This window comes from Chrysemys picta, chromosome 21, assembly GCF_011386835.1.
Source record: "Chrysemys picta bellii isolate R12L10 chromosome 21, ASM1138683v2, whole genome shotgun sequence".
NCBI classification, from domain to species: Eukaryota; Metazoa; Chordata; order Testudines; family Emydidae; genus Chrysemys; species Chrysemys picta.
In genome coordinates, this window is record NC_088811.1 from 3,652,026 (window position 1) to 3,679,575 (window position 27,550).

The following is a 27,550-nucleotide window of genomic DNA, read 5'->3' on the forward strand; positions in this document are numbered from 1 at the left end:
GCAATCTGCCTCCAGCCCGGCCTGCCCTCGCCTTGTCTGTCCCACAGATACCCTGTCTGTCTGTCTGTCCCACAGATACCCGCTCTGTCTCTCTGTCCCTACATACCTGTGTCTCTCTCTATCCCACACATACCCGCCCCCTCTGTCTGTCTGTCCCACACATATCCTGTCTGTCTGTCTGTCCCACAGATACCCTGTCTGTCTCTCTGTCCCTGCATACCTGTGTCTCTATCCCATGCATACCTCCTCTATTTGTCTCTGTCTGTCTGTCCCACACATACCCCCTCTGTCTGTCCCACCCATACCCGTGTCTCTCTCTAGCCCATACATACCCTGTCTGTCTGTCTGTCCCACACATACCCGTGTCTCTCTGTCCCACACGTAACATGTCTGTCTGTCTGGTCTATACAATGCCTCCCCCCGCTGTCTGTCTGGTACCCCTGGGTCTGTCTCTCCGTCTGCCCCACGCACGCCCCTGTCTGTCTGTCCCACAGATGCTCCTGTCTGTCTGTCGCACCCCCACTCAATGCAGTGGTACCTGTTTCCCCCCCACACCCCGGACTACAACTCCCAGGATGCCCCGGGGCGGGCCCGGCCCCGATAAGCCGCCCGGGTTCCCAGCACCCTCCTGCTCGCTTCCGGCCCGGGAAGGCGGTTGGAGCCGGCGGGGAGCGGGCGGGTTTGAATCGGGCTGTGGGTTCACCCCCCTCCACCCCCAGAGTCGCGGCCTGGCTCGGGCCCCCGGCGGCGGTTCTGGGGGAGGCCGCGTTGCCGGGGGAACGGGGCAGGCCGCGCTGGGGCCTGGGGTGACACCGGCTGGCCGCTGCCCCGGGCACTGGAACCGCCTCCCCGGGGGCCCGTGCCGGGAACACCCGGCGGCTGCTGTCGGGGCCCGCCATGAATTTCTCGGAGGTGTTCAAGCTCTCCAGCCTGCTGTGCAAGTTCTCGCCCGACGGGAGGTACCTGGTGAGTGGCCCGGCCCGGCCCGGCTCTGCGACGGGCCCGAGACCCGCAGTCGGGCGGGGGCTGGTGCAGCCCGGGCTCTGCAGGGACTGGTCTGGCTTTTGCGGGGCCTGGCTCCTCCAGAGCGCACCCGAACAAGCACCCAGGGCAGGCTGCCCCCCAGCGCTTCTAGTTCTCGGGCAGCTGGGGGGTGGGTTTCAGGCAGTGCCTTGTGTTCTGGGGGCTGCAGTGCCAGGAAACCGGCACTCTGCGTGTCCCAGCCACCCAAGGAACCTCCCCCGTTATCGGGGTCTCAAACTGGGGGTCGGGAGGTTATTACATAGGGGGCGCGAGCTGTCAGCCTCCACCCCAAACCCCCCTTGCCTCCAGCATTTATAATGGTGTTAAATATATAACAAGTGTTTTCAATTCATAAGGGAGTTGCCCTCGGGGGCTTGCTAGGTGAAAGGGGTCACCAGTACAAAAGTTTGAGAACCACTGCATTAGAGCCTCAGGGAGAACCAGTTGAATTGACAGGAAATGTATAACTGAAGTGAGAGAAGATTTGTAGATGTATGAGGGTAGTAAACCTCTAGCCAAAAGGTATTCACTGCAAATATGTGACTCTTTCTAAACATTAATCTAAAACAAAGTACAAGTGAAACCGAGAATGACTGTAAAAAGCAACAGAGTCCTGTGGCACCTTTTAAGACTAACAGATGTATTGGAGCATAAGCTTTCGTGGGTGAATACCCACTTCGTCAGATGCACCCATGAAAGCTTATGCTCCAATACATCTGTTAGTCTTAAAGGTGCCACAGGACTCTCTGTTGCTTTTTACAGATCCAGACTAACATGGCTACCCCTCTGATACGAGAATGACTGGTGTCTAGAGTGTGTCTCATCTGGGCAGAAAACAGTCAACAGGGGTCTTGCAATGTCAGATGTAATTGTTATATCAAATAGTAAATGTCTTTTAAAATATAACATTTTATTTTAATGAACACACTTTTATTTTGAAGATAATGATCTTGTAGTGATGTTCCTAACCAGTGATACATTTTTGATATAAATTTTTTTGTGTGAAAATTACATATGGAAATAACACATAATTAGTATAATTGTTGAGGCTCATTACATAAATTCAAAAGCAATGTTAATATTGATCACAACATTCAAGATTTTACTAGCAAAAACTCAATTTAATCTTCCTGGGAAATTTTATATTCCTGATAACCACTTATTTATTATAAGGCTTTACCAACTTTTTTAGTTTCCTAATAAAAGTATTTCAATAGTTAGTAAAATTTGCATTTATCATCCGTTCCTATACCCAGTGTATATAACAGAACAACAACAACAGACATGCAACTAACTTTGATAACATTTTAAATATGTAATCAAAGTATTGTATAGAAAATTAGTCATTAAGATTAAACTGTTTTAATGTTCCTCAACTCTAGATATTTCATTACATACAAACAAACCAACAACAACAAAAATGGATGGGGGTGCGGGAGAGTATGATTATAGCCATTTATACTGTGTGGATTTAGTTAATGAAAAATGATCCTTCACATACTTTACAATATTTTTTTCATTGTGAGTAATAGCAGCTGTTTAAAAAAAAAAAAAAAATATATATATATATATATATAAATAACATCTGTAGTTATTGGCCTTGGTGCTTTTTGAAGAAACTGACTTTTGTTTTGAGAGGCAATAATTATTGGGGACGGGATGACATACTCCCTTGTTTTGCTTTGTGTAAGAATTAGCTGTAAGTTTAGCAGTAGGAATCTATAAATGTATTCAAATAAATGTTACATGCCACCATTTTACTGATTTCCCGCCCCCCCCCCCCCCCCCCCAAAGCTACAGGCAAAGGTATCATGATCCTGCAGCTACGGCACTGCACCGAGTCAGGAGGCCTGTGTTCTGTTCCCAGCTCTGCCACTGATTTGCTGGGTGACATTGGGCAAGTCACTTCACCTCTCTGCCTGTGTTTCCTCTCCTGCCCTTTCTGCCTTGTCTAGATAGATTGTAAGCTCTTTGGTATGTAGGGACTGCTGTACATTGCCTAGCATAACAGGATCCCTATCTCAGTTGGGGCCTCTGGGTGCTACCATAATAGTGAACTTGAGGGAGAGACAAATAGCAGATCACTTAGTCTTTTGCAATCAAATCCTCGTACTTTGTGAGCTGTTTTCTATACTGCAGGTGATTAAAAAAAGCATGAGTAATTAAAAAAAAATAGTTTTAGCAAAATAATTTAGTGTGAACAGTCAAGTTACAATATATAACCTCTAAATTTTAACTTCTTTCACTTTAATGACTAAAGATAATGTCATACAGATTTTAAAATTTTATTAAGATGTTAAAAAAAAAAATTGTGAACAGAGTTTGAGCATAGAAGTTTCTGGTTATCAGGGAATAACATACAGATTATCGAGGGTGCAAAGTTTGGCTTAAGATCAGGTGGCATGAGGAATACATAATCTGCAATATCCCCGATTGGGGGTAAAAGATTGGTGTGTCAAAGTACAGACATTGAGATATGAGGGTATGAAGTTCATAGAGTGATTGTGTTTGGGTGTGGAGTATAATGAATGGATATGATGATGAGGATGGATTGACCCTCATTTGGTGAGATTTAATGTTTAGGGAGTTTATGGTTCCAGTTCATATGATCCAACGGAGAAGGTCACTTGGTATTAAGTATTGTAGTGACACCTACTGGTGATCAGTTTCTTCATTACTTGCAGTTACTGTACATTAGTTTCTTCATTGCATAAAACTTCACTTTGAACTGACTGACTGTCAGACAAGATCTCAGCCCAGAAATTGAATTTTCAGGGTCAGGCTTGTTCCCAGTTAGCTATAAATTGCAAATATTTCTAATGCACTGGTTCTAACGCAATGGTTCAGTCAATTTTAAAGTTATGAGTCAAAACACAAAAAATTCTAAAGTTTAGACCCATTGTCTGTATTGTTTGAACAAGACACTTTTTAAAATCTTGAGGCACTGATCCTGCTATGAGTTGTCAGTTGTGCAATTGCTTACATGTGTGTTACTTCACTTGCTTGTTGTTCACTTACTCCAGAATAAGGCCTTAGCCAATTTTTCATTAAAAGGAAAACATGAAATGGAAGAAAAATAGTTTTGAAAAGAAGATGCAATTGAATAGTATATAAAAGCAAATAGATATTTTCGCTTACTTATATAGGCCTTAGTCCCGAAAATACTTAAGCAGCTGCTTAACTTTTATGACTAGTGTCATTATAATAACCCACCCCTTTTTTCTCTTTGTTTACTTTATGCATTTGATGATGCTTTCTGTATAGTCAGTTTCCTTTGTTTTTAAGGGCATAGCAAAAGGAGAGAGAGAGAGAAAAAATAAACATTTTAAAATAATAAAATTGACTCAAAAGCCACAAAAATTGGCTGGGGAAGAGTCAGGGACATGTGCAATATTTGAAGCTACTTTAATTCATTTTTGAAATTGACTAGATTCAAGTTGCTTGTATCAGCTTAAACACAAACTGTTTTTGTGATACAAATGTTTGAAAATGTTTTTGTACTTTAAATGTAAAACAAATTTAGTACCTTTTTAAAATAAAAAATTGGCCTGAAACCCAAACATTTCCATCCTTCAGCCTCGAAGACATAGGTGAGTTTTGTAAACTCTTAAAAAATAGATGGTTTTAATGTAACATTTGCTTTGGATTAATCTCTTTTTGCCTTCTTTTGCAAATGATTGTGTAGTTCATACAAACCTACAAATCCAAAAGTATAAACTCTGGTGCATCCAAAACATATAAACTCTAGATCAGTGTGGTAGAGTGCGAATGATGCAGCACAAGCCCTGGCACTCTTAAGTCTCAGTTAATAACTCTGATATGGGTGCGTCAGTTAAGCAGTTTATTTTTGTTTGCATTCAGGCTTCGTGTGTGCAGTACCGTTTGATAGTTCGAGATGTGAACAACCTCCAGATCCTTCAGCTGTACACTTGTCTGGATCAGATCCAGTACATAGAATGGTCATCGGACTCTCTCTTTATATTATGTGCCATGTATAAACGAGGGATTGTTCAGGTAAGTACAGATACAGCATGGCGTATTGTTTCTGTCTAGAATTTACTAACTGCTAAATTGAGAACTTCTAATGTCAAGCACTAAGTGAGTGTCTTTGCCAAAGTAACTGACACTCTGATCAATAACACATGGTTTGAAGAAAGCGGAGGTTGCTGCTGTTTGTCAAAACCTTGATTAAAGGTTATTTGTTAGTTTGAAGACAAATAACATCAGAATAAAAACACTTGGAGCAAATGTTTAAAAACAAAAGCTGCTACCAAGTATCTCATACATCTATTATTTCAGAAGGAAATGAATACATGCAGACTCTTATTAAAGGGAGCAAAAACTTTAAAAAGGATGGGTATTCAGAAAACATGACAGAAGAAAATATGCTTTATGACTTGTGTTAATGCACAGAGATGTGCGGCTTACTTTTGTAATGGGATCCAGCGCCAGTCCTTCATGGCCAAAGGCTTTCAAAGGTTTCCTGACCCCTTGGTATGTGTTGATGGAATTTTCTTTCTTAGCTGTAGCGCGGCTCTGTGAGGAGAGGAGGTTTTGATGTGCTATTCAGTTTGCTGCACTGACTAGTCTCTCTGACCTAGGTCTGGTCCTTGGAGCAGCCAGACTGGCACTGCAAGATTGATGAGGGGTCAGCAGGATTGGTGGCTTCGTGCTGGAGTCCGGATGGTCGTCATATTCTCAATACAACCGAGTTTTACGTAAGCGTGAAGTCATGATTGTTCTGTAGAGTATCATATTACTGTCTGCACACCGCTTCTAAAATAGCCCAGAGCTCTTAAAGCTGTAGTGTTCTATTAATCAATGTAAATGCACATTTTTTCTCATTTTAGATCAATTCTGATTTAATTACTGCTTGGTTCTTTTAAGTTTGCTTTCTGATTTTTTGATGAAAAGGTGGACTACTGAACACTTGTGTCTTTCAAAATGAAATTATGCATTTAAAAAAAGATGATTCAGAACTGGCAAATGTGACCCAAAATTCAAATTTGGGCAAAAAACAAACATACATGTACAAACTTTTCCAAAATCTATGAATAGAAATGTTTCTAAAACTCTAACAGGAACAGTTATTTTTAAACAGATTTCCTCCCCTAAGGCATTAAGAGTCTGAAAGTGATAGTAATCTAACTGATTTTCATCATCTAAGCTGAGGGATGCAAAAAGTAAGCATAAGCATGAAAAGTAATACATAAGCAGAATTTTTTAAAAATGTAGTTCAAGTAATTTAATGTGATCTGAGTAATATAGGTTTATAGCATACTTTTTAAGTAAGAGTGCCCTTTTAAATAAAAATAAGGCAATGCTGTTTAGATAAATTATTTCGGAGACTTAGAACCTGACCTGCAGAAAGTTCCACATATGCCTAACTTTACTCATGTGATTAATCTTATTGATTTCAGTAGAACTTCTTGCAGGACTGAAATTAAACATGTATTAGTGCTTGCAGAATAAGGGCCTTAGTCTGGAATCCTAGCCAAGATATGACACTAGGAGTTTGGTCAGTATGAGCCTGGTTCAAAGCTCATTGAAAACAGTGGGAGGGGTTTCATACGTGTTTTCAGAACGATCTGATTTGATCAGGGCTCAGAGCAGTAACGGTAATAGTGAAAAGAAGCTAAGAACTAAATACAGTAAATTTTGTCTTGCCACTGTATCTATTCTCTGTGAATATTCATAGGACTTGATACACCAGGGCTGTTACACCAGCAACTTTCACCAGCACTAAATTCACTTTTTAATTCAACAAATTAATAGTATCTGTGTGCTGCGGAATTCTTTAATGCTTATGGAGATTTCACCTGGCTGGATCTGAGCATCGTTTTAGAGGTAAAGGTGAGGAAATGACTTGAGAGGAAAATTCACTTCTTCATTCTACACAGTGGACCTTGATTCCTATAGCCTGCTCTTTTTACATGTGTGAAATTCCTATTATCATCAATGGGAGAAGCCTGTGTCAGCAGGGAGAGCAGAATATCAGAGTTGGTATCTTTGCTGTGAATGAGAGGAAGATTTTGTTCTGTGTGTGGACTGTAGAGAGTTAATGCAAGCCTTGAATGCTAACATTTCTAAGTGAGTGTGAGAGTGAAATTGAATACAACCAGAAAATATTTCATGACCCACACACTGGGATTTTTAACTGAGTTTCACATGGGAAACTCATTTGGTGTGAGGTGTAGGGAGAGAACAGTTTTCTGACTATACATCAGCACTTCCTTTCTTTTTCCAGGGGACTGTGGTGACCATGGTGATGAATCCAGGAAAGAGTTTCCCAGTTTTGATTGTCCTTGGTGGGGATAAAAATGAGTCCAGTTGTTCAAACTAAAGACAGACATATGTCTAACAGGCAGGATTGTTGTATTTTGAGAACCAAAACTGTGGGCGGCTCCTGCTGCTGCATGCTACAAGTAGGCTCATAATGGCACGTGCATGCGGGGGTGGACTAGTGAGTATTTTTTTTACGACCTATCAGAACTCAGTTTGACCCTACAGGATTTCATTTAAGCCTTTGCCAAGTTGGCATCTGTGCTGGGATAGGTTTTCTCTCCAGCTGTAAACAGGTTGCTAAATTAACTTGTGTTAGACAGCTGCTTGGGTTATGCCGGTGTCTGTGTTGTGTTTACTCTCTAGTACAGTATATCCATAGTCTCTACTGGACAGACAGTGTTTGAGACAGGAACTGTCATGATACTTAATATCATCGTATTATGTACATTATCAAGTTCAGGGATCATTTGACGGCTTTAAAGGTTCTGTTTTAACTCATACTGCTCAGATTTGGTAGTTTGACATTTTCATATAGCACCAACTAATTATGACTCAGACTTGTAATTCTTCAGGTCAATATGTAAGCTCCAAAATGGGTTAACTAATATCTTTTTATACTCTCACTACAAAGTGTGTGTGTGTGTGTGTGTTTAAAAAAAAAAAAAAAAAAGTGGTTGATAATTTGTTTCTAGCTACCTGTACTAGTTATAACTTTCTATAACTAAACTGCATATGCATTATTTTCATAGTGGGTGCTTTGTATGGTATATGAATTATAAACAAAGTATAAAGAACAGGAGTACTTGTGGCACCTTAGAGACTAACAACTTATGCTCTAATAAATTTTTCGTGGACTACAGCCCACTTCTTCAGATGCATATATGCTGTCTGACACAAGTTAAATTTGTTAGTCTCCAAGGTGCCACAAGTACTCCTGTTCTTTTTGCGGATACAGACTAACACGGCTGCTACTCTGAAACAAAGTATAGTTCATAACACTGATTTTTTTTTTTTCTGATCTGATTTGCATACAGGAAATCAACATTTAACTTAAAATAAATTGAAAACTTTTCCATGAATACTTCAAAGTCCATTCACCGCTCATGGTGTGCAAACTCAGTAGTGGATACCTTTTGAGAGAGACAGCATTATGTTGTATGTATCTAAGATCAATGCAAATCTGAAAACGTTTCAGTTTAAACTTGTTTTATTGCAAATGACAATCCTATATCTCCAAACATTATGGCATAACATCCAGGAATACAAAATGCTACAGGTAGATGGAATTGTAGGACTGGAAGGGACCTCGAGAGGTCATCTAGTCCAGACCCCTGCACTGAAGGCAGGACTAAGTATTATCTAGACCGTCCCTGACAGGTGTTTGTCTAACCTGCTCTTAAAAATCTCCAGTGATGGAGATTCTAACACTTCACATGAATGATGCAATCGAAACATGCAGAATGGTACATAGTTCAACTCAGTGACACGGTCTTGCTGGAAATAGAGTATAGAAAAGTGCTGTACTTTTCCTTATTTTATTTTTTGCTGAGTACTGCCCAGCATTGTCATTTGTATTGGTAGTTATGGTATATTGAGTTTAAACTAAGCTCAGCACAAATCCTTAACTTACATACACTTAAAAACTATATATTTTCTTTTGTGGGTCTTCTCCTTGTTTTGCTGCCTAATCTTTAATTGTAGTTAGCCCACACTTTATTGATTAAATCTCTTCAAAAATATTAATCAGTCGTCAGCAACTTTTTGAACGTTGAATTTGGTCCATTGAATCCAGCATCAGCCACTATAACTCATTACAGATCGCAAAAATAAAAAAGAGACCCTCTCCATCAAACATCTAAAAGTAGCATTTGATAGCAAATATTTAAATAAAATTATAGGCTCTTGGTTTTAAGCAATAAACTATAAGCACTGTTTTCAGTTTTTGAATGGTGTGAAAAAGTAAGATAATTAGGATTAGAAAACATTGAGTACTATTTTTAATAAATAAGGAATGTGTTAACAAGAGAGATCATTTTATGTACCATTTGTAAAGAACCAGCTATATTAGGGATAACAAATGGTAATATTTAATTTAATGAAAGAGTCCCATACAATTACATCACATAATGGCAGGCAGACAGGTTTTTTTTAAGTGCTTAAATACAAATACTAAATGTCTAAATATGAAGAGGGGTGAACTTGAGTGCCGTGGATTAAATGAGGATATTGATATAACTGACATCAGAGAAACTTGGTGGAATGAGGATAATCAAAAAAGTACAGAATAAGTTGTACTGATGGGGGGAGTGGCACTATATGTGGAAGAAGGCGTAGAATCAAATGAAGTTAAAAATCTTGCCGACCACCTGACCAGGATGCTGATAGTGACAGTGAAATGCTCAGGGAGATTAGAGAGGCAATAAAAATAAACTCAGTAATAATGGGGAATGTCAACTATCCCCATATTTACTGGGTACAGGTCACCTCAGGACAAGATGCAGAGATAAGGTTTTTTGACACCTTAAATTTTATTATGTTATGGTCAATATTACCAAGCAGTTCAACTATATTCACCTCTTGGTCGAGATCCTGTGCTCCACTTAAAACTAAATCATGAATTGCCTCTCCTCTTGTGGACTCCAGGACTAGCTGCTCCAAGAAGCAGTCATTTAACATCCCTAGGAGGAGGGAGGGGGTGGGGACGCCAAAACAGCCCACCACGGTAGCATTTAATTTGAGAAAGGGGAACTACACAAAAATGAGGAGGTTAGTTAAACAGAAATTAAAAGGTACAGTGCCAAACATGAAATCCCTGCAAGTTTTCATGGAAACTTTTTAAAGATATCATAATAGAGGCTCAACTTACATGTATAACCCAAATTAAAAAACATAGTAAGAGAACCAAAAAAGTGCCACCGTGGCTAAACAACAAAGTAAAAGAAGTAGTTAGAGGTAAAAAGGCATCCTTTAGAGAGTGGAAGTTAAATCCTATTGAGGAAAATAGAAAGGAGCATAAACTCTGGCAAATGAAGTGTAAAAATATAATTGGGAAGGCCAAGAAAGAATTTGAAGAACAGCTAGCCAAAGACTCAAAGTAACAGTAAAAAAAATTAAGTACATCAGAAGCAGGAAGCCTGCTAAACAATCAGTGAGGCCCCTGGCGATTGAGATGCTAAAGGAGCACTCTAGGAAGATGAGGCTATAGCGGAGAAACTAAATGAATTCTTTGTGTCGGTCTTCATGACTGAGGATGTGAGGGAGATTCCCCAACCTGAGCCATTCTTTTTGGGTGACAAATCTGAGAAACTGTCCAGATTGACGTGTCATTAGAGGAGGGTTTGAAACAAATTGATAAATTAAAACAGTAATAAGTTACATGGACCAGATAGTATTCACCCAAGAGTTCTGAAGGAACTCAAATATGAAATTGCAGAACTACTAACTGTGGTACGTAACCTATCATTTAAATCAGCTTCTGTACCAGATGACTGGAGGATAGCTACTGTGACACCAATTTTTTTTAAAATGCTCCAGAGGCGATCCCAGCAATTATAGGCCGGTAAGTCTAACTTCAGTACAAGGCAAATTGGTTGAAACTATAGTAAAGAACAGAATTATCAGACACCTAGATGAACACTATTTATTGGGGAAGAGTCAACATGGTTTTTGTAAAGGGAAACCTCACCAATCTACTAGAATTCTTTGAGGGGTTCAATAAGCATGTGGACAACGGGGAGCCAGTGGATATAGTGTACTTAGTTTTTCAGAATGCCTTTGACAAGGTCCCTCACCAAAGGCTCTTAAGCAAAGTAAGCTGTCATGGGATAAGAGGGAAAGTCCTCTCGTGGATCAGTAACAGGTTAAAAGATAGGAAACAAGGGGTAGGAATTAAGGGTTGGTTTTCAGAATGGAGAGAGGTAAATAGTGGTGTCCCCCAGGGGTCTGTACTGGGACCAGTACTGTTCAACATATTCGTAAATGATCTGGAAAAATGGGTAAACAGTGAGGTGCAAAAATTTGCAGAGGATACAAAACTATTCAAGATAGTTAAGTCAAAAGCAGACTGCGAAGAGCTACAAAAGGAGCTCACAAAACTGGGTGACTGGGTAACAAAATGGCAGATGAAATTCAATGTTGATAAATGCAAAGTAATGCCCATTGGGAAATAATTCCAACTACACACATAAAATGATGGAGTCCTAATTAGCTGTCACCACTCAAGAAAGATCTTGAAGTCATTATGGATAGTTCTCTGAAAAATCTGTTCAATGTGAAGTGATCAAGCAGTCAAAAAAGCTAACAATGTTGGGAATCATTAGTTCGTCTGTCTGCATGTTTCACAATGTGGGAGTCTATGTATCTTGAAGAGAACTCCGCTAGAATGTAAGGAGGGGGAAAGGAGACGTTTGTAATTAGCTATATAATGCAGATTGTTCGTGTGTGACTATAGGATATTGTCACATCCCACCCATCCTGCAATTTATGCCAATTTGATAAGTTCATTTCTCCCCTATAAATTATTGTAGATAATTCACTCCCCTGATTGATAGGAGATGGAGGCTTTAGGTTTCCACTTTTTCATTGTGACTCCCATGTTTACCAAAGTACAAAACAACAATCAGTAACATCAATTCATCCAATATTTCATTAGGAATCATATTTTATGAACTGCATATTTCTGCGTTTTTTAGCTCAGTCAGGGAGTTAAAACACCAATGAACCTATTGTAAATTACAGCCACAGTTTTAAAAAGTGTGCTTTCTGTGCATATTAGAGCTAATCCTTAGTAATTGTAAATGGCTGTATTGGTTGAAAAATACTTTCTGTCAAGGAATGTGCCCTGAATAATCCTCTGAAATCCTGTGCTGACAGACACAGCTATGTAAGGAGGCCTTGTGACCCAGTCAAGTCTGGGACAAAAGTTGACAGTCACTTGAGATGCAAGTTTGTTTAAAATTGTGTTTTTTGTCTAGTGAAAATCGCCAGTCTTACACCTGCCTAAAGCTGTCAAAGTTGAGATGAAATCTCTACCCCAGCACTGGAGACTGTTTATCACGTTACCATCTAAATACTTTGTTATTCTCAGCTGTTTTTAGGCTATTTTAAAAATGCTGCTGCTTTTGGTTTGTTTTTCCACTGCAAAACAACAGCTGAAAACTTCCTGGACACCATTACCATTAGGATTTGAGTTTGACATTTCACTTAGTCCAGTCATCTACACTAAAGAGAGGATGTCTTGGGATGGTCAGTAAAGAAATGCTTGCAGCTGATCAAATCAGTTTTTCCCTGCAGCAGAAATTGTCTTTTTTTCACAGAAAACTCTTGTTAAATTTTAGATGGCTGCTTTACCTGTTTTCACATGCCGTGAGCACTATACTCTCTTCCCTCCCTTCTTTGTTTCATTGATAGCAGAGACAATCTTTCTTGTGCTAGTTTGCATAGAGGTTTAGGGCAAGTATGTGGATAAATGTGGCTGTTACCATTGGGGATATGAAGGCTCTCTTGTCAATGGGACTAGTTGCAAGTTGACAATGAAATGTACACAGTACAATTATACTCTGCATTTCATCCATAGATTTCAAAGTACTTCTCAAAGTTTGGGAAACAATCTTCCTAACAGATGGGATAATTGAGTTGCAGAGAGTAAGAGCAATATCTTCAAACTTGGGTACCAGAGTTTAGGCACTTTAAGTGGCCTAATTTTTCAAGTGCCTGATGTTAGGCACCAACGTTTGAAAATGTTGGTCTGTGACTTGTTTAAGGTATCAATGAATCTCAGTTCTCGTGACTCCCAATTATATGCTTATTGTACTAGACCATAGCTGGTCCTCAAGTGACATATCTGAGCTGGACAGGAGAGCCTATGGGTTTTTATGTGTACCTGTACTCCAAAGGTGCATTAAGAGACTGAAGATATGTGCTTTGCCTACTCAAGAAGCCTGTGTGCCCACTATAAGACCTTCATTTAGTCTGGTATTTCTTCTCTAAAAGAAATATCTCTTTGTAACAGTTAGTTACAGACTTGTGACTCGTGTAATGTACTGGGTGTGCAGTCTGAACCTGTCAAACCCTCAATATCATAATGACCATTTTATTTATTCATTATAAATGAAGTAACATACAGTTAAGATGCATGTAGAAATATGTGCAGTAATATTAAAACGTGCTCTGAGTGTCCATGTGAGCACATGCTATTGTAATAAAACACATATTTAATAGAACTTTACAGTGAAATTTGTCATAAATGGCTTCTCCAGGGACTGACAGAATGAGGGGGGATAAAGAATTGTACCTGGTACAGTCGAGGATATTTTGGAGCTGTTTTAAGATTGGAATTGCATAATAAAGATTATGATCTCTTGTCTAGGTTTCTCTGCAATAGTGAACAGTAAATGTCTTTGAGAAAATATTGACTGCAAAAATGGTACCCTTTTTTGGGCTATATATGCTTCATAGGTGTTTTCAGAACGCTCTGATTAAAAATGTAATAGTTTTATTTTAATCACTTTTCCTGTCTGTAACCATACTGTATCTGTATATACCTTTGAGTTTTGTGCTTTCATATACATGTATTTATTTAAGCTTAGAAGCTACCAAACAGCACAAAAGCCAATAAAGTTCTTGGTTAGAATAATATATTGTATACATAATTTGCTTATTTATTCCAAACTGAGTATTCTCATCTGGTGTCTGAGCAAAGTTAGCTAGAGGTGCAGTCCATCCCTTCCTGTGCAGTGGAACTAGTGTGGTCCTGCTGTATGAGAAGACAGGCTGTTGGGCACCGATGTGGGGTTCATTCTGCACTGCTGTAAAGGGCAGAGCAGAGATAGGGCAGGTGGCTCCTCTACCACCTCATTTCCCTCATGGAGTGGAGGCTGAAACAAAGAAGTTAGAGTGCCTCTACAGCCTGTGGGGAGGCTTGCTTGGGTTGACTCAAACAGCAGGGATTTGCCCAATACTGGAGGGCCAAGACTGTTTATGCAGGGGCAGGGCAGGAGGGCATCATGCTGGGGATTTGGACACTGGCACTCTGTTCTGCCTATTCTCTTCCTGTGGCACATACTCCTCCTGAGTCTCCTGTGGGCTGTAATGCTTTGGTCTAATTTCAGTTGTTGGGTTTAGTGTGCAGCTGTGGGTTGGTGTTGGTCACCTGAGACATACAGGAGGTCAGACTAGATCTGGTGGCCCCTTCTGGTCTTAAACTGAATGACACTTCCATAGCCAGTAGGTACTTGGTCAGGAGGCCAAGTCAGTGTTCCAACAATAAAACTTGGATGCTTGACTATAACCCAGAACTTAACATTCAAGGCATGTGTGTGTGTGGATTGGATTAAGGGAGAAACAGGCAAGTACAGTTAACGGTGCAATTAATAGGAGTAAGCAGGATGTCACTGTTGCAGTTGCTGTAGAAGAATGTGAGCAGGCATGGTGTTGGTATTTTTAAAGTAAATCTTGTATCAAGAACAGCCTAATGGTGTATTTTTGTGTGTCCGGAAGTCAACAGTTGCGGTGATATAAAACTTGATTATCAAAGGTCAGCCTAGTGCAGGGATTCTCAAACTTCATTGCACCCGCAACCCCGTTTGGACAATAAAAATTACTGCATGACCCCAGGATGGGGGACCGAAGCCTGAGCCAGCCCAAGACTGGGGCAGTGGGGGCTAAAGCTGAAGCCCAAGGACTTCTGTCCCAGGCAGGGGCCTGTAATTTGAGTCTCGACGCCCAGGGCTAAAGCCCTCGGACTGCAGCTTCGGTCCTGGGCCCCAGCAAGTCTAAGCCAGCCCTGGTGACCTCATTACTATGTGGTTGGGACCCACTTTGGGATCCCGACCCACAGTTTGAGAACCGCTGGTCTAGTGGATTTTTGTTGAATTAATATATTACATACTCTTAAAGCTAACACTATAGGCCCTTGCAGAGCTGTCTAGGGGACGTTCCAGGCCCCGTGCTTTGGGGGAGCCCTGCAGGTCAGTGTGATTACCCGACGCCCATGCGGCGCCGGCCAAACCTGCTGGCTCGGGGAGGCTACTCCCAGCCCCACCCCTTCCACCCGAGGGAGTGCATGCACCCCGGAGTGCTGGGAGGGAGAGTGCACGGCGGCACCGCTGCAGCTGCCCCCAGCCCTGGAGTGCCGGGAGGGAGAGCAACGTGGCTCTAGCCCCCTGGAGCCCAGCAGCGCTGCCAAAGCGAGGCCCGGGGGGGAGAGGGGTGGTGGAGTGTGGGCAGGGCCACACCTGGCTGTTTGGGGAGGCACCGCCTCCCCTACCCACTCCCGACGCGGTTGGTCCCATTAGCAATGTCACTTCCGCCCCAGGCCCCGCACCTCCCTAGGAATGGCCCTGGATCATTGATTCTTAGTTCATAAGACCCTAAATAGGAGTGATAGGAGCAGTTAAACACATGTCCTCTGCTCCCTCCTGCACTTTTTTCTTTCTTTTTGCTTGACATGAAAGAGGCTTGGGGGCCCAATTGGTTTTTTCTTTCCTGCTATCTAGAAACCCTGATTCAACTTCTAAGCAATGTCTTTAAATCTCTTTACAAGCTTCCTTGCTCTTTTTAAATTTATTCTTGTGATGCTCTATGTAGAAGCTGGTGTATTAAAAAAATAAAGTGTTAGTCCTTTTGCCTTGGGCCTCTCCTGATGCTTCTCTGTAGAGGTGACATTTAGCAGGATTCTTTGAAGTGGAATTTAAGTATTTCAGTTAGGACATGGGGGCAGCACTAGACTTTAGTTTGCTCCAGGTATTGGGTGTGAGAGTGCCCACAACCAGGTGATCAAGTGCAGCCAGGATCTTACTTGGTGGCAAGAAAATGCATTCTAGTAAAATGAGAGAAGTCTATAAAAATTGCTGTAGAAACATAAATGCCACAGCTGATCAGACTAGTGGTCCATTCAGCTTGGAATCCCATCTCCAATGGTGTTCAGTACCAGTTGCTTCAGAGGAAGTTGCAAGAATTCCTATCATGGACAACTGTAAAGTAAACTAACCATGGTGGAAGTTCCTCCCCGTCTGGCAGTGGTTGGTTTATACCTCAAAGGGAGAGACTTCCTCTATCTTCAGAATTGTTATAGATCAACCAATGTAACTGTAGATATAGCCGTAAATATTCTAGGTTTTATTTTTTTCCCCTTTGCTCGGTGGAAGGGTTAAAATCAATACATAGAGTTAAACACTGTACTAGGCCTACTTTGCTATTGTTCGTAAGATTTGGTGGTGCTGCAATAGTTTCAGAAAAGATTTCTTGGTGTCCCACTGTACTGTACCTGTCACTTTCTTGTAGTATCCCCTTGTTATAACAAAATATTGAAAAAGCTAGAAAAAAATTATATTGGAAAACATTCCTCTCTCCAAATATAAATGAAAAGGTTCACATGAGACACTGATGACACGTGTCTGGTGTTGCTGCCGTTGCTATGGTAGAGTAAGTATTTGTTTTTAATTGAATAATCTGCAGATGGTAATGCAGAGCTTCTATATAATACAGGCTGTGACCTTGGCCTGTGGTGGAGAGGCCTGTTTTGCAGCTGACTGCTCTTTCTATGGTTCCCAAATTCTTCAGGTGCATGAGTCTCCACAAATACCCCAAACACTATGTAAATGGTTCATATGGATTCTTTTGAAAATCAAGTCCTTCCAATAATTGCATAACATGTCACTTTGCTGTTTGTGTGGTTGAGAAAGGGGAAATTAAAATGAAAATTGGTTAGCGCAGGTCTTGATTTTTTTGAAACTGAAAAATACAGTGAAGAGTCAGTAATTAGTAATCTCATCCCAAGAGATGCAGCATGTCACTTTTAAGTTGACATTGCTGTTTCCTATTCTCATATCATTCACTAAGGACCTAAATACAAGAAGAATTTCTCACCTCTTGCCAGCCTATGTATTTCACATTCTTCCAGATTCCTGAGATGGTTTAGAAATCGCACAAATCTGTACAAAAATGATTTCCTAATACATGCTGGCAGTCATGATGCTAGCTCTTACACTACTATCAGCATTTAATAATTCTTAATGTAAATTTTAATAAAGTATTGTTGGCCCTATTAACTTCCTGCTTCTTTTATACATCTCATCAACACTGTATTGCTATGTGCTTCCATTACTAAATTGGAATAAATATCATTGACTGAAAAGTAGGGATGGGGTTTTGTTTGCGGGAACCTAACATTCCTAGCAATCAAAGCTCACAAACTTCCTTAGTTAAATCCACAGAAATAAGGAAATGAAAGGATAAAGCTAATCTGTAGTTGACTAACTCCTCTCATTGTGCCTAAATGTTACAGCACACATGTATGTTCAGTTTTGTATAGAGGCTTGCACATTAAGGTTAGTTACACTGGTCCGGATCCTCAAAGGGTCGATTTCAGCAGAAGCAAGGATCTTAAAATACATTTGGGAATCTGGGCCATACTTCCAAAGTGTAGTACTGGGGATCTAGCTTGTTGTAGCTCCCAAGTTCACTTGCATTTTTAATAACCTGATCTCTTATTAAGCACTCTACCTTGAAGCTTTTTAGTTTTGTTTTAAAAGGAGACATAGTACCCAACCTGGTCCAGAACTCTGGCAACAGAACCCTGGGCTATCTGTAAAATGGCATATTAGATATATGTCTGGAAGAGGGCTGGGTATGTTGTTTTGTTGGAATCTCCAGCCTTTGGGCAAACAGGAGTGCCAATCTCCATGTGTCCTGGATAATTCTGTATACTACAGTACAACACAACTTGATTATTTTATAATGACTTCTATATAAACTCCACCTGAAAACAATTTACAGAACTAACAGATATACAGCTATCCTGTTTTATTTAAGTTTGAAGCTGTTTTTAACTTGATCAATTATTACAATATCTAATATGTGAAGGGCATTACAGAAGGGTTATACATTTGTTAGGAAAAGGGGTTTTTTAATAAAACCTCAAGTGCAATCTAACATAGAGACACTAAGATTTAAGTGGAACAGTTTTGTTAAGAAAAGTTTCTGGTTCCATGTTCCAGTCTGTTTTAATGTGAGACCCTCCCAGTACAAAAAGTTTAGTGTTGAATTAGATTCTCTGTACACTTTTTTTTTTTTTTTTTTTTATCTGCAAAGATAAACAAATACTTCCCTGTCTCTTTCTCTTTCCAACAGCTGCGGATAACTGTCTGGTCCTTGTGTACAAAATCTGTGTCTTATATCAAGTATCCCAAAGCTTGTCAGCACGGTGAGTATATCAGACCTAATATAGGAAGAGTATTCTTAATATGGCAATAAAGGAAAATGGAATTTACATATGATGATCAAGCATATGTTTATGGTCAGGGTGTATTCAAATACCTTCCCACTGATGCTTGTAGATCAGCCTGGAGGGACACGCACATCTTATTTAAGGTACGTCCGCACATACAGACGCTGCACGCCCAGCTAGCATGGGTATAAATAGCACTGTAGACAGGGAGACCCAGCGTAGGCAAGTAGAGTGAGCTACACACCTGAACCCTAGGGTATATATCTACATGTCTCTCTACGTGCCCAAGCAGTGCCTTCCACATCTACACTGCTGTTTTTTAGCAATTAATGTCCAGCTGCCAGAGCTTTCTCCAACTCATTTGAAAGGCTCTAGTAGGGAGGAGGCAGAGGGGAAAGGCTCCAGCAGCTCCCCGAGAGAGAGGTGTGGACACAGCCTGCCTTACGCTGGGATGTGTAGCTACGTGTACCCTACATGTCCCCACAAATATAGACGAGGTCTTAGTGAGCTCAGTACCAGTGCACTACCATTACTGTTTGTGTGAACCCTGGGAGCTAATCTGCAGTCATCGTAGTCTTACTAGGAATGAGAAGTAAATATTACATTTAGTTTATGCACCTGTCCAACTTCCAAACACCAGTGAAAAAGAAAAGATACTGAACAAAACCATTGCCAAGTCTGCTAGAAATCAGTAATCTAGTATTTTCTGTAGCTAGTGTAGTTAGAGACTGGATTGTGACACAAACCCAGAACAAAAAATAGGGAGTATAAGTATCCCCTCTCAATTGCTCATCTTTTTTGTTACGCAACTGTATTCAGTCCTCATATACATGTATGTAACAGGGTGACCGATTCTAGGATCCTGCACAGAGACTCAAGGCTCCTCAGAGTCATCTTAATGTCAGGTGCTTGAACCACGTAGGAAGATTCAGAGTATTTACTGCTGAGTCAGTAGCAGGTGTATTTTGTTACCTGAAGGCAGGATGGAAGAGAGGCTGAAATATCCCTCTCATAGAAGCAAAGGGAACTAAGGTGGGAACAGAGGAAATTCTTTAGGGAAAATACTGGGTACAACCAAGCTTGGTAAGGGAGATCTGAGACTGAAACTTGTTGTATTACCATGAAGGTCAAAACGGAGGAAGGGGGTAAGAATGGCCTATGTACAGTATATCCTCTTCAGAGAAGGGTGGGAACTCCATCTGTTCGGTTTTTTAGATTATAGACTCTGCGGGACAAGGATTTTGTTTGCTTGAGTCTCAGTGAAGTGCCTAACACGCTTTTTGGGCATCTAATAGGTATTCAAAAATGATTTCCAATCATCATTCACATTTTTCTGAATAAATTCTTTCTTCCAGCTGATCTGGCTCATAATTGTTTTCAGCTTTGGTGCTTTAATAGGGCCAGTTTCACAAGTATATGTATTACTGGTCCGGACTGTATTTTCTAATCTCTCTGGCAGGAATAGCCTTCACGAAGGATGGTCGCTATATGGCGTTAGCAGAGAGGCGTGACTGCAAAGACTTCATTAGCCTCTTTGTATGCAGTGACTGGCAACTGCTGAGGGTAAGATATGTCCTTGCCTTCCACTGCTGTTGCACAGATATAAAGTGTACGCTGCATAGTGTAGAGTATAACTAAATTATTAAACAACTCTAATGCTCCATGTTAGACTTGGCATTTCTTCTGATGTCTCCTTCATTGGCCTGCAGGTGTGTGGGAAGGCAGAAAAATTCTGTTTCAGATGCCACATACAGTAATGATAAGGCACTACATTTTTTTTTTTTTTTATTGTGAGAAGCATTCAAATGTTCTGGCTTAAATCTGAGTAATCATATTGACAGTAAAATACATTGCAGAAGCACCATGATCAGACCTTGCTTTTGCCAAAATGATGATCTGAACAACAAGTTACAACATAAGAGAATGTGGTCTTTTTATTAGAAAGTGCACTTTGTTTCAAAAGATCTTGATTTTGTATAATTTGGTAGGAGAAAATAAGGCCTTGGCTACACTTACCCGCTAGTTCGGCGGCTGGCAATCGAACTTCTGGGTTCGACTTATCGCGTCTAGTCTGGACGCGATAAGTCGAACCCGGAAGTGCTCGCCGTCGACTGCGGTACTCCAGCTCGGCGAGAGGAGTACCGCGGAGTCGACGGGGGAGCCTGCCTGCCGAGTGTGGACCAAGGTAAGTTCGAACTAAGGTACTTCGAACTTCAGCTACGTTATTCACGTAGCTGAAGTTCCGTACCTTAGTTCGAATTAGGGGGTTAGTGTAGACCTGGCCTAAGGAAGCGGTGAATGTAGTGTATTATAATAAAAGGAAAGGAAATGTTTCTATTTTATACAGTCAGACATATAAAAGGATGTTACCTTTAGACATTTAAAAAAAAAAAAAAAGTTAATATACTAATTTAGGATTTTACTTTTAAAGTCAGGTGCACCCATACATTTTAAGTACAGTTTTTAAAACTGATTCGTTGTTTTGTTTTCTCTGCTTTTGGGAAGCATTTTGACACTGAAACTCAAGACCTATCTGGGATTGAATGGGCTCCTAATGGCTGTGTGTTGGCAGTGTGGGATACCTGTCTGGAGGTATGAGAAAATACAGATTATTTCTGAAGATCTTGAACATTTAATTAAGGGCTCCTGAAGATATTAAGTCGACTTTTCTGGCTGCTATATAGAATGCAGTCCCTTTATTTAAAAACAAAAAAAAAAACCAAAAAACCAGGGGCTTTAAGAAACAATTTGTAATATTGTACTTGGGTATTGGTGATGGGTGTCAAAAACTGTTGCTTAAATCTCCATATAAAGTCATTGTTACCAAATTATCCTACTTATATTTTCCCATAATTTAAGTATCTTTTAAAAAAAAATTAATTTACCAACTTGCTTTTAAAAATTGCAGAAGATTCTAGCAACTATGCAAATAACTAACTGCAGAATTAGTTTATAAGATATAGAAAAGGGAAACTCCATTTTGAACATCTGTGCATTTGAGATGGGGATGGTTTGAAAAAGGAGTCACTTAGTCTCTATTAGTTTTTAACAGTGTCACTAGTCTTTAAATCAAATCAATTTGTGTTACAGTATAAAATCTTGCTGTACTCCCTTGATGGCCGTCTGCTGTCCACATATAGTGCATATGAATGGTCACTGGGTATTAAATCAGTTGCCTGGAGCCCCAGCAGTCAGTTCTTGGCGATTGGTAGCTATGATGAAAAGGTAAAAAAGGAATTTAAACCTATTCAGGTCAGTTGCAAAATGTTGTCATAGCAATCCCCTCTTACTACACTTTCCTTGAAATAGGTGCGTATCCTGAACCATGTGACTTGGAAGAAGATTACAGAGTTTGAACACCCTGCGACCATCGCTAACCCAAAGATAGTAAGTATAGAATGGGGACCCATTGGATCATTAGCAGCAGTTTGTTTGATATCTTTGGCAAAAGCTTTTTTACTTTGACTGAAGTCCTGCTTTCCTGCTGATCTGCAAATGCTGCTAAGGAAATTGAATGAAAATGTTGAAGTAAGGAAAATAGATTAATCATTTTTAGTTGACTTTTTCAGTGAATTCTCTTTTCTTTTCCCCTCCATCCCACTTTTCTCTATGTAAGGGAGTCATGGATAATTATTGCTAAGTACTAATATCTTCGGATAGAGGTGGTGGCTGTGTATACAGACTGGGTTTGCATGTGGTGGTGTACCCACGTGCTCAGAAGCTGAACGTGAATGAGAATTTTGTGTATATTGGCACTATACAATTTGCAGTATGTGAATAGTGTTGGATTTGATTTGAAGTGTGTGATTTATGATCACACCTAATCTCATTTGTATAGGCAAATCCAGCTCACTTAATGAGCATTTTCTGTAAATGTTTGTCACAATCTGGTTTTTTATCCTTGCACATGTGAAGTCTGTGGCCACAGTTTTTACAGTTCACAGCAGGGAGATAACTGCATATTCTACTTCAAAATCACAGGCTCTCTGTCCTCACCCTTTTTGAGGTAGAATCTCCATTGGTTGTAATATTACATGCCCAACGGAGGGGACAGAACAAGTCTGACATAATATGTTCTATTAAGGATCAGTGTTTGTGGTGTGCAGACTTAGATTTATTTTTTTTAAATTTATCATTGTTGCTTATCAAGGAGTCTGACAGGCAGAATATGCTTAAGTAAAATGTCTCCTTGCTAGAAAACAGTTCTGGTTCTGTGGTAGCTGTCTTCATTATTGCTCTTTATTTTCTCTTCTGGTCAACGTGACTCAAGCATTCTAGATATAAATCTGGTTGCCAGACTAAGTGTTGCAGCACCCAAATGTATTAGCTATCCTTCAAATTCAGAATTAAGAATAAAAATCTCTACTTGAGAGGTAGAATGAGAAACAAATGAAATAGTTCTTTCCCTTTCCATTGGAAAGACGAGAGCTCCTGCTGATAGTTAGATTGGGAGCTCCAATTTAGTCACATTGTTAGCATTTCATCACTGTTTCCTTTAGTATTATCCCATTAACATTGCTTGTTTGCAGTGGTTTTCAATGGCATGGAATGAAATATTGCATGTGTTATCAGAAAAAAAACTGTCCTGCTGTACTAAAGATAGCAGTTATTCCCAAATTCACTTTCAGTTGGTAAGGGTTAGGAAGGTGCATTCTGTTTGACTCATTTTACATAGACTCTCCAATGACAACAATTGGATTATTTAAAGTTCCATACACTGTCCATTTCTGTAGTACACAATTGCTTTTTCTGATTGTGGGCCCAATTTTCAAATATGGACACCATCAGGTCTCAAAATTCACTATTTCCATGCCCAAATCTGCCTGCTCCCAGTGTACAATAGCAAAGAGCATTGAGAAACACTGTAAATTTAAAATGAATGTGCCTTAATGCTCATTTTCAGCACGGGATGTGGAGGACTCAACACACTAGGTTCAAATCTTGCTAGGCCCTTTTGTGAAACTGTCTTCTCCTTCTGTGCAGATTGTATATAAGGAAATGGAGAAATCCCCAAGAGTTGAAACAGAGAGCCTTGCCTTCCCTCCAGCCAGAGCACAAGCCAGTGCTCTCTTCAGCACACAGAGTAAATGTAAGCAAACTAAAATGAACCACTTTAGAATATCTGTGGTGTAAAATATTTAAGCCTTGTAAAGCAACATTATATCACACTTTGCCTCTGAAGGCAGGGGCAAAACTTAGGTTGCTAAGGGGAAGCCCATTCAATTAAATGCAAGACCTCAAAGGATGTGTTTTCCTCAGCTAGAAAGGATGGTGGTTGCAGAACGGGGCTAAGGGTGAAGATCTTAACTTAAGGGCAATGAAGGGCTCCAGGAGAGGCATGGCAAACTTTGGGGGTGAGTGTGGGTAGACGTGATAGACAACCCCCACCCCTTCCTAATGTTGTTTTATTTGTGCAAAATGTGCCTCAGAACAGGGTGATTTTTGGCTGGTTTAAGTCTCTGCAACAGTGTTATTTCTTGTCTAGAATTGTATTAACTGCTGCAGATAATGCAGAGTAGATAGTCATCTTATTCTAGGAGGCTTCAATCAATGGGAATTGCCACACTTAAAAAAAAAAAAATTCAGAAGATATGGCAACCTAAAGCCTCTCTAGCTGCCTGTATTGAGGATAGAAACCCTGCCTTTTTGTATGGTCAGGTGGAGAAACGGGTGGCTACATAAGGAAGGGTACATTACTTTTCTCTAACAAGTTCTGAACTTAAATTAGAATTATTAAAAAATTCAACACCTTTACTTTTTCAGACAACAGTCCCTGATCTCTTTAATACTACCGATATTTGAATCATTAACTAGTTCAACTTCATTAATCCCTTGCCTTACATGGGTGTTAATATGTGAGATGTTATAAAACATGAGTCAAAGTTAGGAGATCTTGATTGTATTCATAGCTTTGCCTCAGACTCTTGTGTACCTGTTTTTCCTTCTATAGAAAGGAGAAATACTATCTGACAGGTATGTTGAGACAAAGTTTGTAAAGATCTGCAGTATATTACTATTTTCCTATCATTACAGAGATAACTGTTTTAAGTTAGAAATATTACTGCCAAGTCCATATGGACTTGCTTATTAAAGTGCTTTTATTTCAAATTTCAGATGACATTTCCCAGGTACCAGTTTCTTTACAGTATATCAAACCGGTTGCTGATCGGGCAAATCCCAGAATAGGAATTGGAATGCTGGCATTTAGTCCAGATAACTGTTTCCTGGCAACGAAAAATGGTTAGTACCTAGTGGGCTATATTTTAAAGGAGAAACCCTTTTGGTATTATCTAGATTTTGTTGTTTCTGCTAGAAATAAACAAGTAAATTACTTAATTGTGAACTATTTGTATTCTGGCTGCAGCTAGAGGCCCCAGTTGGGATTGAGGCTAGCACTGTACACAGAGGGACTTCAACCTTTAGCATAAACCACTAAGCTGTGGGACCAGCTATTATTTGCTGCATGAACTCATAGCCTTGGCTTTAAATACCATGTGCTAAATTATCTCCCTTCATATTTCCCTTAGCTCACTATCCTGTATACATAATCTTGGCCAAAATCCATCTCTTCTCCCCTCCCTGCACAAAAGTCATTTTCAGAATTTTTCAAAATATTAGTCATTAATTTTACATTAGCAAGAACTGTGGGAGGTCTGGACTTTATGTAACCTTTTCCCTTGTAGATCTGGAGCTCTGTATATCAGGATATAGCATTCTCTGGTGCTAAGGTGTTATCAAAGGAAAAAAAAATCTTATGAAACTGGTGGAAGGGTGGGGTCTTAATCCAGTTCCTAGCTGAGAAATGTTCACATGATAAAACCCACCAATAATGGCATCTCTATGTAGTTTTAGAAAAGCCAGTGAAGGGAAATTCTATAGATTGAATTACTTTTTGTCGTAGTGGCAATTTCCCCAAGGAAGGCGCACTGCCAGAGTACTGCTGTCCTGTACTTAAGACTCCAAGCCCTCTGCACACATTCCGAGTGATGTCACCTTTCACCATTTCTTAAAGGGATAATGAGTTAAGTGTCTTGTAAGGTTATGAATCATCAGTGCTAGTTGCCCAGACTTTTCTGCACCAGTGCTGCAAGCAGTAATTTAGATAAGCTGTTGGTAGTGAAGCTCATTTAATGTGAGAGATTGCAAAGACATTGCATATAGTGTTGTGTTCCTTACACTATTCTAACAGATAACATTCCTAATGCCATCTGGATCTGGGATGTTCAAAAGCTGAAACTGTTTGTAGTCTTGGAGCAGTTGTATGCTGTTCAGTTGTTCCAGTGGGATCCACGTCAACCTCGACTTGCCATATGCACTGGGAATAGCAAAGTGTACCTGTGGTCCCCAGCAGGGTGCGTGTCAGTGCAGGTACCAATGGAAGGTAAGGCCGCCTAAAACTACTGCTGCAAGTCAGAATCAGTAGTTTGTTTAATTAATATAAATAAATTATTGTACTGTTAATGATAAATAGCGATGTTTTGACTGCTTGAAGTGATCAAACATTTTGGGTACTTAGTCACATTCTCATAATCTCTTGAATGTAGGGAAGAATGGCACAAAGCTTACATCTAAGGTAATTCAGTTATTGCCCTAGCATGGTAATTTGACATGTAAATAGAAATATGTTAAGGTTTTGCTTTCATATCAATTAATTTTATATGGACGCTGTAGCTGTCTGATATGCCAAAATAAGAACTGTATAGTGCCTACTATATTTTTGGGTACTTTAAAATTCCAAAAGCACCACAAAAAGTAACATGAAATCTGAATCTTAAATCTACTCCAAAAAGGTAGAGTTAAGGTTCCTGTCTATCCTTTCCTCTATTCCAATATGCAGGTACACAGTAAGATCTTTCAGTGGACTGTAATATTAGCTGGCTAATTGCTTTACAAATATCTTTTCTGCTTGCAAGTTCAGTATTATAGTAAATATAACCTTTTGCATGCTTCTTGGCTTAACATTTTCTTCCATGGAAGAATTACTACCTGCAGTGTCTGGTTGCAGATCTTTGCAACAGTGATAAATTTTGTGATATTTACTTGCATTAAAATAATATGGTTAAGCTCAACTACAATGCTATGTACAGTACAAAATTCTGTTCACTCAAGCCTCTTATCTCTTACTGATGAAACTACTAAGCTACTCCAACTAAGAAAAGATTTCTGGAACAGAATTATTTTAACTCTTGCTTTCTTGCTACTTATTTCTTTAATTTGTATCTGCAGGTGACTTCCAGGTCCTCTCGCTTTGCTGGCACTCTAGTGGGGACTCTATGGCACTTTTGACTAAGGATAATTTTTGCATGTGCTACTTGGAAAGAGAAGAGGTAAAATAAGAGTAGATAAAGGAACCCCTCCCTCTGCCCCTAAGGCTAGAAAAGCCTACTTTGCAAATAGATCTTTGTGGAAAAAGTGCTGCTATATCTATATGGAACAGATAAGAATGGGCAGGGCCTCATTGTTCAATAGGAAGAGATTTTGTACTAATAGCAAATCTTATGTTTGGGGGAGTGTAAGAAGACTCCCTTGGGTGAAGTACTGTGATAGTTACTTGAATGAAGTGTGTTCGACAAAGCAATTTAGAAAGAGCTCTTTGATTTTGCAACTAAAATTATGGAAACTAGCAGTCTGGATTTTATGAAGTTTAAGGGTTCAAAGAGTTAAACCTTATTTTGAACTTCTGTCAAAATATTTTCTAAAATGGTATGTTTGTAAATAGTGTATAGAAGTTATTTAATTTGTATAAATGTCAATAAACATTTTGATAGCTTCTGCTAGTGTGGCTACAATCTATCAACCTGGCACTATCCTAAAGTGTAGAATCCTCTACATTCATATTCTGAGCTGGAACTGAAGTTTGAAATGCACATGTACATATCACTGTTGCTGTTACCCTGATTCAAGTGGACAGTGACTAACTGCATACCATTGTACATCAGTCCTCATACCCCAAGGACACAGGGTTCAAGAAAGCTAGAAAATTGCCTTTTATTCTATTTTCATGGAGTAGTGTAC

General features: G+C 39.9%; 2 protein-coding genes across 4 annotated transcripts in view; one reads left to right on the top strand and one right to left on the bottom strand.

Annotated features, from left to right (window-relative positions):
* The window catches only part of TP73 (tumor protein p73), an 89,879-nt gene extending 84,263 nt beyond the window's left edge, over window positions 1-5,616 (bottom strand). For 2 of the 3 annotated variants that reach the window (XM_024104273.3, XM_042854059.2), the window contains exon 1: window positions 5,452-5,615. In XM_024104273.3, coding sequence (XP_023960041.2) covers window positions 5,452-5,483 — 32 coding nt within the window. In that variant the 5' untranslated portion in view covers window positions 5,484-5,615. Of the gene's footprint in view, window positions 1-5,451 lie in introns of all 3 variants that reach the window. The other variant, XM_024104272.3, reaches the window with a different exon arrangement.
* WRAP73 (WD repeat containing, antisense to TP73) lies at window positions 760-27,305 on the top strand. Its single transcript, XM_005298454.5, has 12 exons — window positions 760-966; window positions 4,885-5,037; window positions 5,625-5,741; window positions 18,439-18,511; window positions 19,995-20,098; window positions 21,041-21,127; window positions 21,626-21,760; window positions 21,845-21,922; window positions 23,519-23,624; window positions 24,650-24,775; window positions 25,725-25,916; window positions 26,762-27,305. The coding sequence occupies exons 1-12, from the start codon at window positions 898-900 to the stop codon at window positions 26,869-26,871; spliced, it is 1,350 nt and encodes a 449-aa protein (XP_005298511.1). The 5' UTR covers window positions 760-897; the 3' UTR covers window positions 26,872-27,305.
* The last annotated feature ends 245 nt before the right edge of the window (window positions 27,306-27,550 follow it).